The 18011-nt window shown below is 35.1% G+C and overlaps 1 protein-coding gene across 1 annotated transcript in view; it reads left to right on the top strand.

The window, feature by feature from the left end:
• Window positions 1–1977: 1977 nt before the first annotated feature.
• MUSK (muscle associated receptor tyrosine kinase) overlaps window positions 1978–18011 on the top strand; it is a 74407-nt gene continuing 58373 nt past the window's right edge. Inside the window, exon 1 of the mRNA XM_072404439.1 lies at window positions 1978–2154. Within this exon, the coding sequence (XP_072260540.1) occupies window positions 2076–2154 (79 nt within the window). The 5' untranslated portion in view covers window positions 1978–2075. The remainder of the gene's footprint in view (window positions 2155–18011) is intronic.

Below are 18011 nucleotides of genomic sequence, written 5' to 3'. Positions count from 1 at the left end.
TCATGTTGTGCAGTTCTTCCTCTTGAGAAAGAAAAGAAACCATGTGGATGAAAGTGACTTGTTTCTACATTCTCATTCACCTAAATGGAAGTGGTGGGGACCACAATTAAGCCTGTGGCAAAACACTGCGGTAAACCATGGGTCTGAAATGTCACTAAACCATGTGACTGCCAATTTTACCTTCTTGTTGGCAGTTATCCTATTAGAATCACATTGTGCAATAAATGAGATGACTTCCAGCACGTGGTGAAGTTTCAATTATAGCTAAGAGGTTCATTATGTTGGGATATGTAACAGCCTTCAGGCTTATTTGGAAGGGTTGTCTACCCTTCTATGTAAAGTAAAAATGTTGAGTTTAGGTACGCTTCAAATATTGTGTATTACCTACAATGGTTAATAGGTGGTGCTGTTCATATTTGCTAATTTACATTTTGTATGCTGTTCTGCTATACTGCATTATTGTTTCTCTGTGGTTTTCTCTTCCTCTCTGAGCATGTGTGTTCATCTTCCTGTTTATGCCATGTGCACACTATACTCCACATGGTGTTATCTGTAAATGTTATCCCTGAGTAATTCACGAGTTAAGCCTTCTTCTAGTTCCTGATACTGGATACCTCCATGTGTGTTCATCATATGTTTGTACATGTAACCCTAGTATTATATCTGCCTATTCCATGTAGTATGATAGGTTACCTGATTGGATATTTCTTAAGTGAAATATATAAAGGTACAAACACTACATGATGACGTGCGCACATGTGCAGTACAGCAAAACTTACACACTACGCATGTACATATATGTGTGCAGATGTATCCACAGCACATACACACATACTGCACATGTGCAGAATGCCAAAACATCCGATACATAGAGCTTGATTTATGAAAGCTCTCCAAGGTTGGAAAGGCTACACTTTCATCAGTGAAGCTGGATGATCAAGCAAACCTGGAATTGATTTCTTCAAAGCTATTTGCTAGCAAATATTTTGAATCCTGGACCAGATCCATTCCAGGTTTGCTGGATCACCAAGCTTCACTGATGAAAGTGTATTCTCTTCATCCGTAATACAGTTGTATTTTATAAAACTACTATCTATATTTGAATTCCCATTTGTACAGGAAATTGTGTTATGGGCCATTCATATATTATATATACCACAAATTGAGGGGATGGTTCACATATTTCCTATGTGTTATATTAGTGGAGGAATGAGGGAGGTATTTGCAGATGTAATATAACCACATCAAGTCATCTTTATGCTACTTAATATGTCTTTTTTTTAGAAATAAAAAATTAATACAAGTTGCTCCAAGTCACTATGTTTGCAAAGCACTGCAAAATTATGGGAGCCAAGCAGTAGCTGCACACTTTTGTACTGCATCTTTCTAATTGAAACCTCATACAAAGCAGTGTAAAATAGAGCAAGGGTGCTGGGGGGGATCCCTTCTTTTTTTCATTCAGCTGTGTCTTTTGAATAGGGATGAATACAACTGAACAGAATATCAAATTGCACTTTATAGCATAGAAAAAAAATGGATGCAGGACACTCATACAGTTATCCTGTATATGGTAAATAGGCAAAGAAAAATGTTCAAAACATAGTACATTTAAAATGTTTCCAATTCCATATTAATCAATATTCAAATAAGTATATGTTATAAAATGAGGACCAGTTTTGTACTGTTGGTGCAACTGATATACATTTTTATATATACTGCAAATTGAAAGAATATATCTAAAATGTATTAATACATCACCTTACTTCTGGTCCAAAAAACTGTGATGTGTAGCCTGCCAGTTTAGTACATCAAACATTTCAACTAAAAAGGATTCTAGGCAGATTTGCTTTCTCTTGTTTTCTGAGCCCTGCGTACTTGCATTGACCTAAGTAGATGTACACCAGCTGGCCATGTCCATCACTGGAGCCAAGTCACAGAATTCCTGAATATACTTAGATCCGGCAGGGCCTGTTGCACAAACAGTCATTAGTTTGCAGGACTTGAGCAAACCAGGGCTTAAAATGAAACAAGCTTGGAATTGTTCCTGAAGAAGCCAGCTTTTTTGTGAATTAATCATGAAAGATTTACCATACATTCCACTTCTCCCTATCTTCACGGTGGCTGCTTTTGGCTTTGCAGAGAGACTCCCCAAAGGTTTGTTTCAATTGCTTCATCTTGTGGCTTGGTCATGGCTATGCACTTTAACTGTTGAAGAAAGACTGATTTAAAGTTTGTTTTTTTAACATATAGCCCTATATTGTATGTTATATGTACATTTTGTATATTTTCATGTGAATGTCATTTAACTTTGACACGCTTTAGATATTCATTTTTTTATTTAGTTGTGAAAACTACAATTACACTGCTAAAATGGCTCCTTATATTTAAAAGTGTTTTAATAACTTAGAAATAGATTTTGTTTAATATTTTACAGCATATTTAGATTATTTAGTACTAGTTTATGTAATTTCCCTTAGATTTTTACTATGATCTTGGAAAATGATTAAAATAATGGTAACTCACAGTACATGTTTTAAATATTTAAAAAACATAATCTAATGAATATATATATATATATATATATATATATACCTTTGCATACGTGTATAGTTGTGTATACACACTGTGCACATGTATATGTGTAGCTAAGATACGTATGCACATGTGGAATAGTTTCTTCCTTTGTCAATCCTATATGGCCTATTATTCTCTAGTGATGGTGAAAGATAACATTTAGCCACTTGATAAGCTAGGGGATAACATATGGTAAGGGTAGATGGGTTTGCCACATATATAGTTACTTTTTTAGTACAACCAGGTCATAATATAAAATCACAATTAGAGGTAAATGTTTTTGTGGAATCTAAAGCTTCACTAATATTAGTACAAATGTACAATGTCTGTGTATGGCCAGCCCTACAGTAGTATATAAATTATATAACTACAGAAGTTAGGTTTTAAAATGATATCTAAAATCATGATACATGTTCATTTTGTTTTTACTTCATTACTTCTTAATAATCCGTTGCTTCTTTAGTTTTTGTTTACCGTTTTCTGATTGTAACATTTCTAGAATGAGATTCATTTGGTTAAAAGATGTAGGCAGGAAGCTTTTATTAGTTAGCATAACAAGAGCAATGATTATCTTGTGTTCAAATGATTGGCAGAAAACTGTAAAATAATGTTAAATATAACTTGTGACTGAGTTTTTGTCCGAGCTTGATTCTGATTATTATTTTTTTATTACATGCATGTTTCGGATTATATTATTTATAGGTAATATGGCCTAATATCAGAACATTGAGCATCTTTGTAAAGATTTCCTATAGTAAATTAAAAAAATAACTGCTTGTTTTTTTTATCATATATATAGAAGGATCGGTAAGTCATTAAACTAATCAGTAAACTTTTACCTAAACCCTGAAATACAGCATTTTATGGCTCTTTAAACTTTTTTAACCTATGTGTACATCAGAAATAGGAAGGGCACAGATATAGGAAATGTAAGAGAGTATTGGGGAGCGAATTCTCACTTGCAAAACTTGTAAATCTCTCATTTTTCATAGGCCACCAAGACTAAGGCCTACCAAAAATGTGCAAGTCATTGAACTTGGATTGGACAGATTGCTACGCAGTTTAAATCTCAGTCCGCTGGCGTCCTACAGAACCCGGAGATGAATAGTTTAAAGAGGAGTAAATATCAGTACTTATAGAGGTGTAGTAGAGAAACATTAGTTAGCAATGCTCCCTGCTAGTGACTTTACCTGACACAGCAATATTTAGGACGTAGTTTATTACAATGTAGCAGACCAATATGCTGGTAAATCCTGGTGGCAGAGAAAAACCCGTCTACACCTGGATCATAGGTTAAGCTGCAAATAATGAAATTCTTTGCTCATTTGCAGATTGCTAGTGGAACAATAATAGGAGCTGTTCATGGCTTTGAATAATCAATAATGTCCTAGCAGTTTTTTTTCCACCTAAACCTGATTGGATATTCAAAGTATACCCAGGTTCAACATATAAACTGTTCTGAAAAGATCAGAAATACAAGGAGAATGCTGGCTTTGCTTAGTGAATACACTGGGCCTGATTTAATAAAGCTCACCAAGGCTGGAGAGGATACACTTTCATCAGTAAAGCTGGATTATTTGTTAGGAAATGTTTTCCATCCTGGACCAGATCCATTCCAGGTTTGCTGGATCATCTAGCTTCACGAATAAAGGTGTATCTTCTCCAGCTTTAAAGAGCTTTAAAAAATCAGACTCTGTATCCCAGTTGAATCAAACGTAAGATAAAGTTTTTTTAATACCTAGGTTTTACTTGTAAACCATCCCTGAGTTTCTGATCACCAATTTAGAAGTATTAGGGAACTTCTGTCTTCCATTTTGTACAACCCTGATCCCCAGGGAATAATACCTGTTTTCACTTTGTGTAGGAAGGGTTTAAATGTAATATTTTACTACAGATCAAATGGAATTGTCATCCTGGTAAAGTTTAAAGATGCAACATTTTAGGTTCATCTAAGATTCAAATATAAAGGGATCTCTACCAACATATTGGTCAGCCTATCTCTGTCACTAACCAAACCACCTGACAAAGGACTTTGCTAACTAAAGTAAAAAATCCAAACTGAACATTTAGTTTACTAAAGTACTGTGTAGCATAAAACAATTGTCAATGAAGTATGTAAAAACACTACATTTCAGAGTTGTCATGACATTAAAATGTCAGGAGATATCAATGGGGAGTCAGGGACAGGTGTTTCAGTTATTACCTGGCTTAGATCAGAATTGCAGACACTTTGTGCAGATTTCCTTTCACTATAAATTACTTGTGCCTATTCCAGCTCTTCTTAGAAATTATAGGGCGTCAATAAAAGCCATGCCATGTCTGTGCTCACACAAATATTAGTGAGGACATGGTAAGAGCGACACACACAACTTAAAATTCTTCTTCTGTATTTTCGGTATGTGCTAAGTGTTGGAAACATTAAAATTGCTTTTTTCAGAGTTACATTGGATAAATAAGGCTCTCAATTTTCTATGTAATAATATCTGTAGGCTCAATCACTAAAATCATATATACATTTGATCAAGTAATCCTGCCATAAGGGTTCTTGTTATGCCATTCCCTGTCTCTACCCAGCCATAGTCCACTGTTGCTAACATAAGTACTGCTGACTACTATCCATTAAGCTATCGGTGGTAGATTTTAAATATGAAATCGGATATGCCAACTTACCTTACCAAAATCATTGAGCCAGTCTTTGGAGAAAACTTGCCATAAATGACATCAGCAACTTGACTTCCTTCCCCTTTCCATAAAATAAAAATGGCTTTATCTACACAGCACTTGTTCCTTCATCTGTCACAGGAAACTACCAGTTTTCAGCAACAGTAATCTGAAATTTGTCTGACATCACTATGAAGCATCAAAAGGAGTGCTGACTCATACGTACTCCCGCTAGATAATTGTGTAACACAACAGAATGTAGCGTGCAGCCTTTCTTGACCTTTTTAACATGAGGGAACTCTTGAAATAACTTTGCGGTCTTCTGGGAACCCCTTCCATAATTACTAAATACAGAGTTGCACTACATTAGCATGGTGGTCAATGGGATAAATACCTCCAATTGACTACCATGAAAGATAATTTCCAACAACAGAAGTTTGATATGCGTACAGGCCTTAAGACTAACCTTCGCTCAAGTTTCAAAAATCTCCACCATGCTGCTTTATTTGCAGCCAATTCACTGATTCTTTCCAAAATACATATAGAAGTATTTTTAATTATTACTTCAGCTTTAGGGGCCAGGAACTTTGCCACATAAAAAAGAGAAAGGCTGTCCTCTGTGCCAGAGGTAATCAAAATAATTTATTTGACCCTAGACCTAGAATTCTGTAAATACATTTTTTTGGAGAATGCATCAGTAAGTTGATATGACTTAAGTAAGTAAGTAAGTATGAAGATTAGCTTTACAAAAACAGACAGTCCATTGATCAATTTACTGCAAACATGCTAAATTTTCAAATACAATTTTTTTTGTGAAAATATAGAATTATATGCCACTTTTGCAAGTTATTTTGCAAAGCTCTGGAACAGTAATTTTAAAAGGTTATAACAATGATTTTTTGTTTTTTCAAATATTACCAATAGCATCTTACATGCTGCTGAACAAACCCAAGACAGGGTTTTGTTCATGTGCTTCTGCTCAGTGGAATACCCAAAAAAAAAAGTACAATATCAGACATCTTGTGCCAACAAAGTAAAGTTAAACTAGAAAATCCCACAAAGGTGTGCTTTATTAGGTGCGCCTTGGTAGTACTAGTTTGAACCCCCTTTTGCCCTAAGAACTGCCCTCATTTTTTGGAACACAGGTTCAGCAAGGTGCTGGAAACATCTTTCAGGGGTTTTGGTCCATTGACATGATAGCATTAGGCAGTTGCTGCATTTTTGTTGGCTGCGCATCTCTAATGCCAATCTTCCATTCCACCACATACCAAAGCTGCAATATTGGATTGAGATCTACTGTCCATTTGAGTAAAGTGAACCTATTGTCTGCGGTCCATTTGAGTACTGTGAATTTATTGCCATATTCAACAAACCAGTTTGAGATGATTTGAGATTTGTGATGGCATAAAGAAATGGACATAGTCAGCAACAACATAAAGGTAGGCTTTGGCATTTAAACAATGCTCAGTTGGTACTAAGGGGCCCAAAGTATTCCAAGAAAATATTCCCCACTCCATTACATCATCTGCCTCAAAGTTCAATGTGTTATGCCTTTAGGGCTGCTTCTCTGTAGACATTGCTTGTAACAAGAAGTTATTTGAATTACTGTTTATTAATTTTTTTCACCGTGTGTATTTAAGTTCCTTTGTATTGTTATACTTTTTTATTCGGATTGGGTTTAGCCGAAGGCACCATTTTTTCACGTTCAGCACCTGAAGCCTGCAGTAAAACATCTCACTAAAGTTCAGGTTGCATGGTCTTTCCTGTATCCTAGTTCTTGTTTCTAAACCTGCATGAATCTTAAAGGCAGCTCAGTAAGCAAACAAGAGAGTTGGTTTACAAAAAAAAAAGAATAGGAGCTAGTTATTTAGAAAAGTAAATGTTGAGTTAACATAATCAATCATTAAGTGTTGTCCCTTTGAAAAATCAATCATATGCATGGGAATTAGATTTTTTATGTGGACAGCTGACTAGTAGGCTACTTGAGTGGTTTTTAGCACTTCTGGAAACTGAGGATAATAGTTTTGAACTCTGTACTTATAAAGGAATTTCAGATTACACTAAAATGTTTATTCTTCACTGGCATACTCAAAGGGCACATTACCTATTCTATGTATGCTGGATGTCTAAACATTTCTTTCTGGATATACAATTTTCTTTATTTTAGCATCACAAAATTTTGCAAACAGTAAATGCCTAGTAAATGCCCAAGTACAGCTCCCTACAGTACAAAATTGGAAGTTTTCCCTTTGGCCTGGAGATTCTTAGGAACAGAACCAGTCCTGGCAACCACCAATTACAAAGGGTTTGGCAAGGTAAAGAACTGACTGAGAGACTGTTGTTACCATGAAAACCTCATTTACGTTTGCTGTTTGTGAATGCTAACATTAGGTTACAAACCTGGTGAACAACAAACTCCTAAACTTCTCCAGAAACCCAAGCTGTGATTGACTTGAACATCATCCTTGAACCTCATCATTCCTATGATATGTGATATGTGACAAAAAATTGGTGTTTCCTTGATCATCACATTCATATAAGCTTGTTGGGACCAATTCCAAACAGCATAAGCATTGTTTGGGATTGATAGTAATTTTGCCTTTTCAGACAAAATAGCATTTGTGAAGTCAAGTAATGATGCTGACCTGACTCACAATGGAATTCCAAAGGTGTTCAGTAGGTTTAAGGTCAAAGTTTACTGTTGCCACACAATTGTCTAATATATCTTAGTAATATAGGCTGTAGCATTTAAAGTACTTTTTACTGGATGCACAAGTTAGCTCAATAATTTGAAGGGTTGCCCGGAAACTTATTTTAGGCTATATGGTATAATAAAATGTTGGCACAGAACAAACAGTAGGAGAGCGATCATGAAGGATAATATACAAATCTGCAATTTTTGCTTTAGCTGTTCTGATAAAATAGGAAAATTCTTTAGCTAAAATGGAGATGGTATAAATAAATTATTCATTGTAAAAAATGGATAGAATTGCAGTTTGCTTACAGCTGCCATTTTTCTAGCAGACGTTGAAAAATCAAAGCTGCCATCTGCAAGTTGTTTGATGTGCAGGCCCAAATGTGCACACTAGAATACTAAAGCCTGTGTCTTCTAGTTATTTGAGTCTTTTGTATCTGCTGTAGATTTCCAACAGTTGTAATGTGACTTCTCAAGAACAGCTGTTGACTCAAGAGAGTGTAAAGTGAGAGTGAGAGAGTGTTGGATTTTAGGAATTGGTAAATAAATATGAAATTTTAATTTATATCATCTTTATAGTGATTTGTATGTTATGTCAGTGGTTAGCACTCTGGCCTTTGCAGCACTAGGTCCTGGGTTCGAATCTTGGCCAGGACACTATGTGCATGGAGTTTGCTGGGTCTCCTCGTGTTTGCGTAGGTTTCCTCCCACATTCCATTAAAACATGCAGTTAGGTTAATTGGCTACCCCCCAAAATTGACCTTATACTGTATTAAGGACAAATGACTATGGTAGGGTCATTAGATTGTAAACCCCTTTGAGGGACAGCTAGTGACGTGACTATGGACAATGTACAGCGCTGCATAATATGATGGCGCTATATAAATATTGTGTAATAATAAATATTTATATTTTATAGTAGTACCTTAAAAATCCCAGTATCTCTATACATTACTCCAGCTTGGAGTTGAAACTTTTTTGTTTATTTTAGACCCAGTGACTGGTCATCACCATTGTCTCTGTGCTTCTTTATTCAATGCTGGCAGATCAAGACTGGTGGCAGGGAAAGCAGAATGCTGTTCATAGCTTCCTGCCTCAGTACTTTTATCAGGAACCCACAGCCTGCAGGTAAAGGGTTGGTTATTGGAAGGACAAATATCGAAATACCTTGATGGGAAGTCAGTCCACCATTTCTAGACAGGCTGCATTTGCATGCGAAGTATCAATCCAATGTACCAGCCACATGATGCTGAGCTTCAACGATTGAAAGAACTAAAACCTGATGAATGAAACAGGTAGTTTAAGTACAGTTAGACTGGGAAGAAATTGGCTAGATGATGCTAGATATCCTCAAGCCAAGATAAGAGAAAACTCTATCTGACTTGCTGCAGCTTTTAATGCACACACTGAGAAATTTACACTATGCAGATAAATAGGAGAAAACTATTTCAATACAGCAGCGTAGCATCTACAACTGTGTAAGACTAAAGAGAAGGCTGGAGTTCAACTATATGAGTGTGTATGCATAATAAAGTGTTTGTTGTTTTTTTTAAATAGTATTAGCAATATCAATTGATGTTTATTCTTATGTTTATTCTAATGTTTATTTTGTGGACTGTTAATGTGGATAGAGATTGACCTGCTGGTTTTAGAATTTGTTTGTTGTTGGATTCTATTATGCCATGCCTGGTACACAGATCTTCATTGATACATTAAGCCTTGGGTACTTTTAGGCTTTTACTTGGTATTTTGATTTTGGATTTACATTCACACTATGAACCCAGTCCCTTTGATCTCTGCCTTTGCTGTGGAGTCCTGCTAGGATATATAACTATGGCCTTAGTAAACCAGATTTTTATTTTTATTTATAGCCATGTGAAGACAAATGTATACTTATGACCATATCAAGGCCTAAATTAAATCATCTGCTGCCATTGATTTTATAATTCCTAAGTGAATATTTTAATAGTTTTTTAATCCTATGTGGTTAGTTTGAAACAGAAATATTGGCATTTTGGTGAATAAACTTACATTTATTATACATTGTGCTGAGTAGTTGGCTTGGTGGTGGGGAGATGAAGCGCACTACACAGACCCCTGCTTGTCTGTTTTTGTTGTAAAATTCTAATCTTCTAATCTTATCTCTAATTCTAATCTTCCTTTAAAAAAATAAAATAATAAAAATAAAAGACAGGAGTCCATGATTAGGGTTTACATAAACTTTTTAAAGAAAACCTCTGTTAATCATTAGGAAATAAATACATATATAGCATAAATAAATCAAATAAATCAACTCCAATCATCTTTCAAAAAACATTTGAATATTATCTAAAAGTAATAAAGAGACAATAAACAACCAAATATATTAGCAGTAAGTTAACCATCTTTTTTAATCCAATATATTCTACTGGGGTAATGCTATAGTACAAAACATTATTTCAAATATGGTAGGAATGTACAGCAAAGTAATGCAATGTTAATTAGCACAAACTGCAAACCATCTGCGGATAGCCTAACATACCAGGTTGTCATTATCACCTTGGATAGGCTGATGCAGCTGCAGCGCAGAAAGGGGGTCTGTATCTACATACGTAGTAGGTTCTGCACACTGCTAAATGGCAGCAAAGATTATGATGGAAAAAAATGTCATATTTAAAGTTCTGAAAATATTGTGATTTATAAGAAAACAGTATTATGCTGTAATAACTAACATAAACATGGAATTTATGCAAAATGATAAAACAGCTATGCAGATAAAAACACTAACATAGCAATTTAAATTGAAGTTGGTATTTTCTCCTGGTACCTAAAGAACACTCTAAATGTATTTATAGAGTTAAGGTAGTTTTGAAATCTCCTACGTCTCACATACAGACTGGGTTCAATCTAGGACTGATGGAACCATATTGAAAAGCATTTTGTGTGTGTGCTTATATTAGTTTTCTTTTCCTTTTTTTGGCTGTCCTATTGGAAATGTACAGTTGTCAACAGTAGTTCCCATTGATAGATTAACCTTTCATTTCTTTTCCCTGGACATTTCCTGTCCCTGGGGACAACTCAAGCTTGCACTGTCCCCAGTGGGTATAAAAACAGCCATCTTCAATTGACAGAAGTTTAAATATTTATACACTCAATCCAAAGCTAAAGAAAAGTTTGGGGTTAAACATAAAGCAGAACTGAAAAAAATAACATCTTTACTGGTGAAAAGCCCTTGAACTCCCTGTATGCCTAGTTTAGCAGGTCCCAAACCACCCCAGCTTCTATCTTTATTCTGGCTCTGATGTCATAGTAAGCGCAGCCATCTTTTTTCTTCTTCCGGGTTCTGCTCACATCACCCGATCTCACGCTGGACAGGGGCAGGATTGGGTGATGTGTCTTTTTGATAATGTGAAAAAAAATGCTGATCTCATTGTGCATGCTTTTTTACATTCTGGGAAAGCCCCTTATGACGCATGTCCAATCACATACACAGAAGGATCAGCCCACAGGAGGGGTCCTTCCCAATTTTCTATGTATTTTTACTCTTTTTTTTATTAAAATTCTGTTGGTCATTTACTCAAATTGACATGTGCTTTGGAAGTTTTGTGTCTAAAATAATAATAATTTCAGAATACCTATTGAATAATGCTCATTACTGAAAAGATCTTGTTTCCTTAGCTTTATCTAAATTTATAGTTGTATTTGACTCATTGATGTATTCATGGGCTTCTATTTCTACTGATTTGTGAGCTATTACTGCCTGACTTAACCTCTGACCTTCTGACCCTGATTAGCATTAAGGTTCATACCTGACATCTTTTTCCTGACCTGGCTTTTGGACTATTTGGCTTGATGCTAAGATTGTTACTAGCTTCTGCCAAGTTGATATAATTATCCTAATTATTAAGTCAGCTAAATACTAGTAGAAAGAGGGGCTGCTCTAGGCACTGCACACAAGTGATGGTCATTAGTTGAGAACATCAATGGATTTGTAATTTAGCCAAACTCTAAATAAAGATAAAGAAGTGCTAGGATAAGACTAAATATAAAGGCTTAGATGTCTGTTGAAAGGATACAAGCTTTTTTTTTAGTAAAGATATTTTTATGGCCATCAAAATTTATTTAGCCAACCTAATTGAAAGTGTTGTGAGTAGGACAATACTTAGCTTATGTTATTTAAAGTAAAGTGACCTTAACAATGATTTAAAGCTATGGATGTACTGCTTATAAAAATAAAATTACACTATATGTAACTGTTTTTTTACATTTATATATAAACTCGCCGATTATCCAGTGTTGCCCGGGTATTTATTGCAATTTTATATTATACCATTATAATACATTATAAGGTCTCATGGTTGAAATGTGTCGATGCATTTCCGAGAGATGGGGGAACATAGCAAATTTGGTTGAAATGTCTCCATGTGTTTCCTAGTGATCACATACACTCATCTATATATATAACACATACATACATCCAAATATAGCTCTGACGTATAGCACAGCGCTGTAAAAAGATCAGCGGTTCACTCACATGAGTCATATATCTAGCAATTTTGGTTGAAATATGTGGTTGCGTTTCCGAGTGTTGGAACATAGCAAATTTGGTTGAAATGTCTCCATGCGTTTCCTAGTGATGACACACACACATATATACATCCATCCAAATATAGCTTTGACATAAAGCACAGCGCTGTACAAAGATGACTGGTGCACTCACATGATTCTCAGTCATATAAATGGCAAGTTTGGTTGAAATGTCTTCATGCGTTTTTGAGTGAAGGTACAACATACACACATACATACACACATCTACAATATATATATATTTATAGATAATAAAAATATATATAATATACTATATTTATATAAAGATTATTTATATATAAAATAAACTATATCTGCTTCAGGGGCAATTCTGTGTGTTTTCCAGGTAATTCCATGTTTATCTGAAATAAGACATTTTCCTTTGTAGGTTTGAATTGGATTAGTTGTCCTGGGACAATGTAGGCATCTCTTTTCTGAGACAAAATGATAAGCAAGGAACTGTTTTATCAAGTAATTTGGCTTTGACATAGAGACACTTCTACTGAGTTGTATGAGGGTTGTTAACTACAGGAAGCATTTTGCCTCAGTTACATTCTTTCTGTGGGACTTTCAGAGGAGTAAGCCAAAAAGTAATTTGATTTCTGTTCAGATTACAACATCACTATCCAATGTTTGTAATGCTATTATATATCATTAAATGGAAAGTAAACTGCTGTATAGTAAAATTTGGCCATAGACAGAAAAGAACAGTGAGATGTGTAGATATATATGTGCCATCTGCTAAATAAACAGGGCATTGCTAAGCAACAATATGCTCCATAAAAATAGTTCACAATGAGATTGCTGCATTATTCTGTATAAGAGTATTACTTGATCCTGGCGAGTCTAGCATCAGTTGTTACAAGTGTATCCCATATAGTGTTGCCTTAGCTTAATTTTTACTTTTTTGCATCAATTACTTTTTTACACCATCCAGTGTTTGCAAAGGCAAACCTATCTGTTTAGGATACAGTAGGGAAGGCTTAGATCAGGGGTGTCAAACTCAAATACACAGTGGGCCAAAATGAAAAATTTGGACAAAGTTGTGGGCCAACCTTGATATTTATTGAAAAATTATCTACAATTGAGGAAGGTTGATAATGAATGTCAACAGAGGAGGGGTGCTTGTGGGTCAATCTGAACGTGCCAGCAGAGGATTCTGGGATTTGTAGTATTAGCGGTGCATGCATTGTCTACCGGCGGGCCAGCTCTAGTAGACATTTGGTATTTTCTTGCGGGCCAAATATAATTACAGTGCAGGCCAGATTTGGCCTGAGTTTGACACCCCTGGCTTAGATCATATGTTTTTTTGCGGTTTCTGTACACAATAATTGAAGCTGCAGAAAAAGGTGTCACTCAGGAGGTCTAAAACAAACAATCTTCATTGTGGGCTAATGCTGTTGGTCACTTTCAAAGTGGCACATGCTATCTGAAGATCTGTTAAGCACTTTGTAAATGCATTAGACGTAAAACCAGCAGTAAATAGTAGAGGTTGCCAGTTTAATAATATAATGATCATGTTAGCTGATTTTCTTTTTTATGAATGGGGTAATGTCTCAATAGTGCTGTTAAAAATAATAATGCAAATTTTTAGCTTTGCAGATGGGCCCCATTGTGTCTCCTGTTTAACAGTGCCTCACTATCATTATGCTTTACTGCTTTTCTACTTATACCAGTTGAATGCAATAGACCTTACTGCATTTCACTTAATAGTTCATATATGTTTTTTCATTATTTATTCACATCCATGTATTGACATTTTATTTTCAGCCAAAACTTGTTCGACTAGTGAGAGTTTAGAATGCCTGTCAGTTTGTTTGTTTTTTTGTCCCATTTGAGAGTTTTTTCTTTATATCCTCGCCTGTTTTCAAAATTAGAAATGAAAGGAAATCCATTCTAAGTGAAATGAATTTCTCTCTTACACATCTGCCCCATTAAGAGATTTCCTCTCTTATGTAATGGTGATAGGATTTAGAATTTTCCATTACTTTTTGTACCAATAAAAATAGTCACCCTTCTCTAAATTTATATGCACTTTTGGGGTATTTCTCTACTCTTACAAAAGCAGTCTGAATAAATGACCAATACCATCATAGTATATCTATATCTAAACACAAAAAGAAAATGTATATTACTGCATATTACCAGTTCCCAGATCTAGAGGCTGCATTTGTTTTGTTGCTTTAGGTTTGTTTACCTTTATAATCCTAGGGTAACTACACTCTTTTCTGCACTGTATCAATCTGTAGTGCAGCCACAGACCTATGGGCTCCCAAGCAAAATTTGGACCTAGACCCCTAACTCCACTGCAACTCTGCAAACAATCTACTTAAAGCACAGCTTGAACCCCCCTTTAATAGTGTTAAAGTGAACATCATTGTTCTTTTTTTAAGGTTTACAATGTTCTGTACAGAGAATGCTTTCTTTTCATCATTGTGCAGTTCTTCCCTGAAAATAAAAACGAGAAAATTGTTGGAAAAGCTGGGTTGATCTGTATTATATTTAAATCCATTACAGCTGGGTAAAACCATAATGATAAAACAAACAGATTAAAGAAAGATGAATCAGTGCAGTGTGGTGCTTATTGAGGTGTTGAAACAGATTCTTCTAGGCTTTACTCCTTGACTATGCAATATCAACAAATCTTGATAATCACATAACAAATATCTATTTATCCATTTCCAGATGCACAGCATAAGGCCTCTTACATAACCACAACAGATTTAGAAAACTCTCTCTATAAACATATGTAAATGTTTAAACTTCTAGTAAATTAATTTTAGAAACCGAGATTACTGACAAATACCAAATACTGTATATAATGCGATAAATATGGTGTCCCTGATTTTTAATTTTGCAGAAGGTTTAAATGTAAATCTTCCAATTTTTTGAGTTGGAAAATAGGGACAACATTTAGCACAAACACACATCGGCCATGTCCCCAGTTACGTGAACCACATAGTGGCCCTGATTTATGAAAGCTCTCCAGGCTGGGGATAATACACTTTCAGAAGTGAAGCTGGGTGATCCACAAAACATGGACTGGATTTTTCAAAATTATTTGCTATTTGCTAGCAAATGTTTTGAATCCTGGACCAGATCCATTCCAGGTTTGGTGGATCACCCAGCTTCACTTCTGAAAGTGTATTATCCCCAGCCTGGAGAGCTTTCATAAATCAGGGCCATTGAGTGTGCCAAAAATGCTTGGTAGAACCTACAAGTGTTTTTTCATTGTTTAGTTTTTTTTTGTTTTGTTTTTCTGCTTTACCTACTCACAGCCTTTACTTCCTTTGTACAGCCTTTAGAATGGATTAGGGGTTCAGAATATTATATAATTTCAGATTGTTTCAGAGGTGTAATTAGGGATAGTTGGGAGATTTGGATATTGATTTTGGAGTATATGAACATAAAACATGATTGCACACAAAAGGGGTAATACTTTCGATGACAAATGTGTTTCCATCTGTGATAATCCCACATCCTTAAAGAGGAAGTTAAAGAGGATAGTGATTTTGAGCATGTTTTATTTAGTATTTTTATGTAGTAAGTCAAAACTTTTTTAGTGTAAGGACATTAGATAAGAGTAGATAGAGTAGATTAGGTAGGAACCTCTAACCTATTGTCGCAATCATTGCTGGGGAGAATTATTTAAAAAAATGTGTTCTTTTTGTCCTTGTGCCAAGGAGAGATAGTAAAGGGAAATCCTAAACATTTAGACAATGACAATGCAAGGGGTTAAAAATAAGCTTAACTCACCATGTCAAGAACTGTTCTATGAACACCTACCTGAGGCTCATTTGGAATAGCCTAAAATATATATTATATATATTGACTATTATCATTATGAAATAAAACTAGAAGATGGCAGCTGGGCAAAGTAAGATCTGACCGTGACCATAATTTTCGCGTTGTTAGAGGCATAACAATATAAGTGCCTCACAAATCTAAAAATATAATGTACATAGTAACACTTTAGTAACTCTATAGACTCCTAATCTCACAAGAATGGCGTACCTGTATATCAATAAATCTTTAAAGGAATTGAAATACCGAACTTTTCCAAGATCTGGCTGTGTTGTCCATTGACTTGGCTGCAGACATAGAACTCAACCATCCTAGATTTCATGGACATCCACTAGATCTTGGTTGCATCCTGCCACTGAGTAAAGTTTAGCTTTCTGTGTGCTCACCTGCTACCATGTGTATAACTCATAACTTATTTTCTCCGAGATGTTCCATTTTTTAAACTTCCAAAGTTCAGTGGTATGGAAGTAGGGGGGTTTTGGGGGTGGGAAGAAGGATATGGGGCAAAGAATATTTCTTATGGTTTGCACAGTTTTTTTTCCATTTTTACTTCTTTTCATTAGCACTTTGCAATTAGATGCTAAAGGTCTTTTGAAAAACTACAGCTTGTTTAGGTGCAAGGTCTGCTTTAAACTGTTGTCACAGGGGCCTCTTAGTATTACTGCTATCCATCTTCACCATGGAGTGTATGTTGGATCAGCGGCCTTTTTCACATCTATTTTATGTAAGCATTTGTTTAATTGCAATCACATTTGTAACCTTTTACAGGGATTACAAACAAACATTTATATCCATATCTGTCCCATTGATTAGCCCTTATACTGGTATACAGACTTGCACACTATAGGAACAATATAGCTAAACCTACAACCTCCAAACTCCAAAGCAAGTAATGAGGTTCGTGGAGTAAAAAAAATATATAATTAACTTTGATTGTTGAAGTTAACTAAGCTTAGTAAATAAAGTTAATCTAATTTTTTAAAAAATATTATTATGATTACGAAGATCTTATTTTTCATTTTATTTGTGCATGATTAGGTGTTCATTATGTAACACAGGTTCACCTTATTTATTATTCTTTTCTGCAAATCTTGTCCAAGTTGTGCTGGAGATGTTAGTAGCCAGAAGGAATCCCACAGAGCCAATGAAATGTTTTGTTTTCAAAAATGTTTATAGGAATTTTCAAAAAAAATGTATAACTAGAGAAGACAAAAATGACAAGTGGATACAGTCATATAAGAACAAAAAAACAGGAAAGAAAGAAAAATAAAACAATCAGAAAAAATACACTTCACACAAAAAAACAAATGTGATCAGAACATACACAAAAATATGTAATAGGAAAACCCCAGGGTATAGAAAAACTCAAATGGTTAAACAGAAAGAAAACAGAAAATCACTGGCAGAGTAGTCTGCTGTCCAAATGGGGGGTAGTGTGATAATCCTACCAAGGTGTCCAAACCAAAAAATTTAGCAACAGTGTCATTAACAATTGATGACATTCTTTCCAACACCTTTGTGTCCTATAATTGGGAAACAACTGCTTGAAAATTAAGAGATAGTTTCTACCGAGCAGCAGCTTTAACCTGCAGAGTATCCAGAAAAATAAAGGATACCAGTATACATTTATTTTTAGGAAGAGATGAATTAGAATTATGAAGTAACGCTTCCCAGGAATCTTTATGAATAGACACATGCAAAACAGACCTGA

This window comes from Pyxicephalus adspersus, chromosome 3, assembly GCF_032062135.1.
Source record: "Pyxicephalus adspersus chromosome 3, UCB_Pads_2.0, whole genome shotgun sequence".
Lineage (NCBI taxonomy): Eukaryota > Metazoa > Chordata > Amphibia > Anura > Pyxicephalidae > Pyxicephalus > Pyxicephalus adspersus.
Note: the sequence above shows the minus strand (reverse complement) of the source record. Positions and strands in the feature narration are given on the sequence as shown.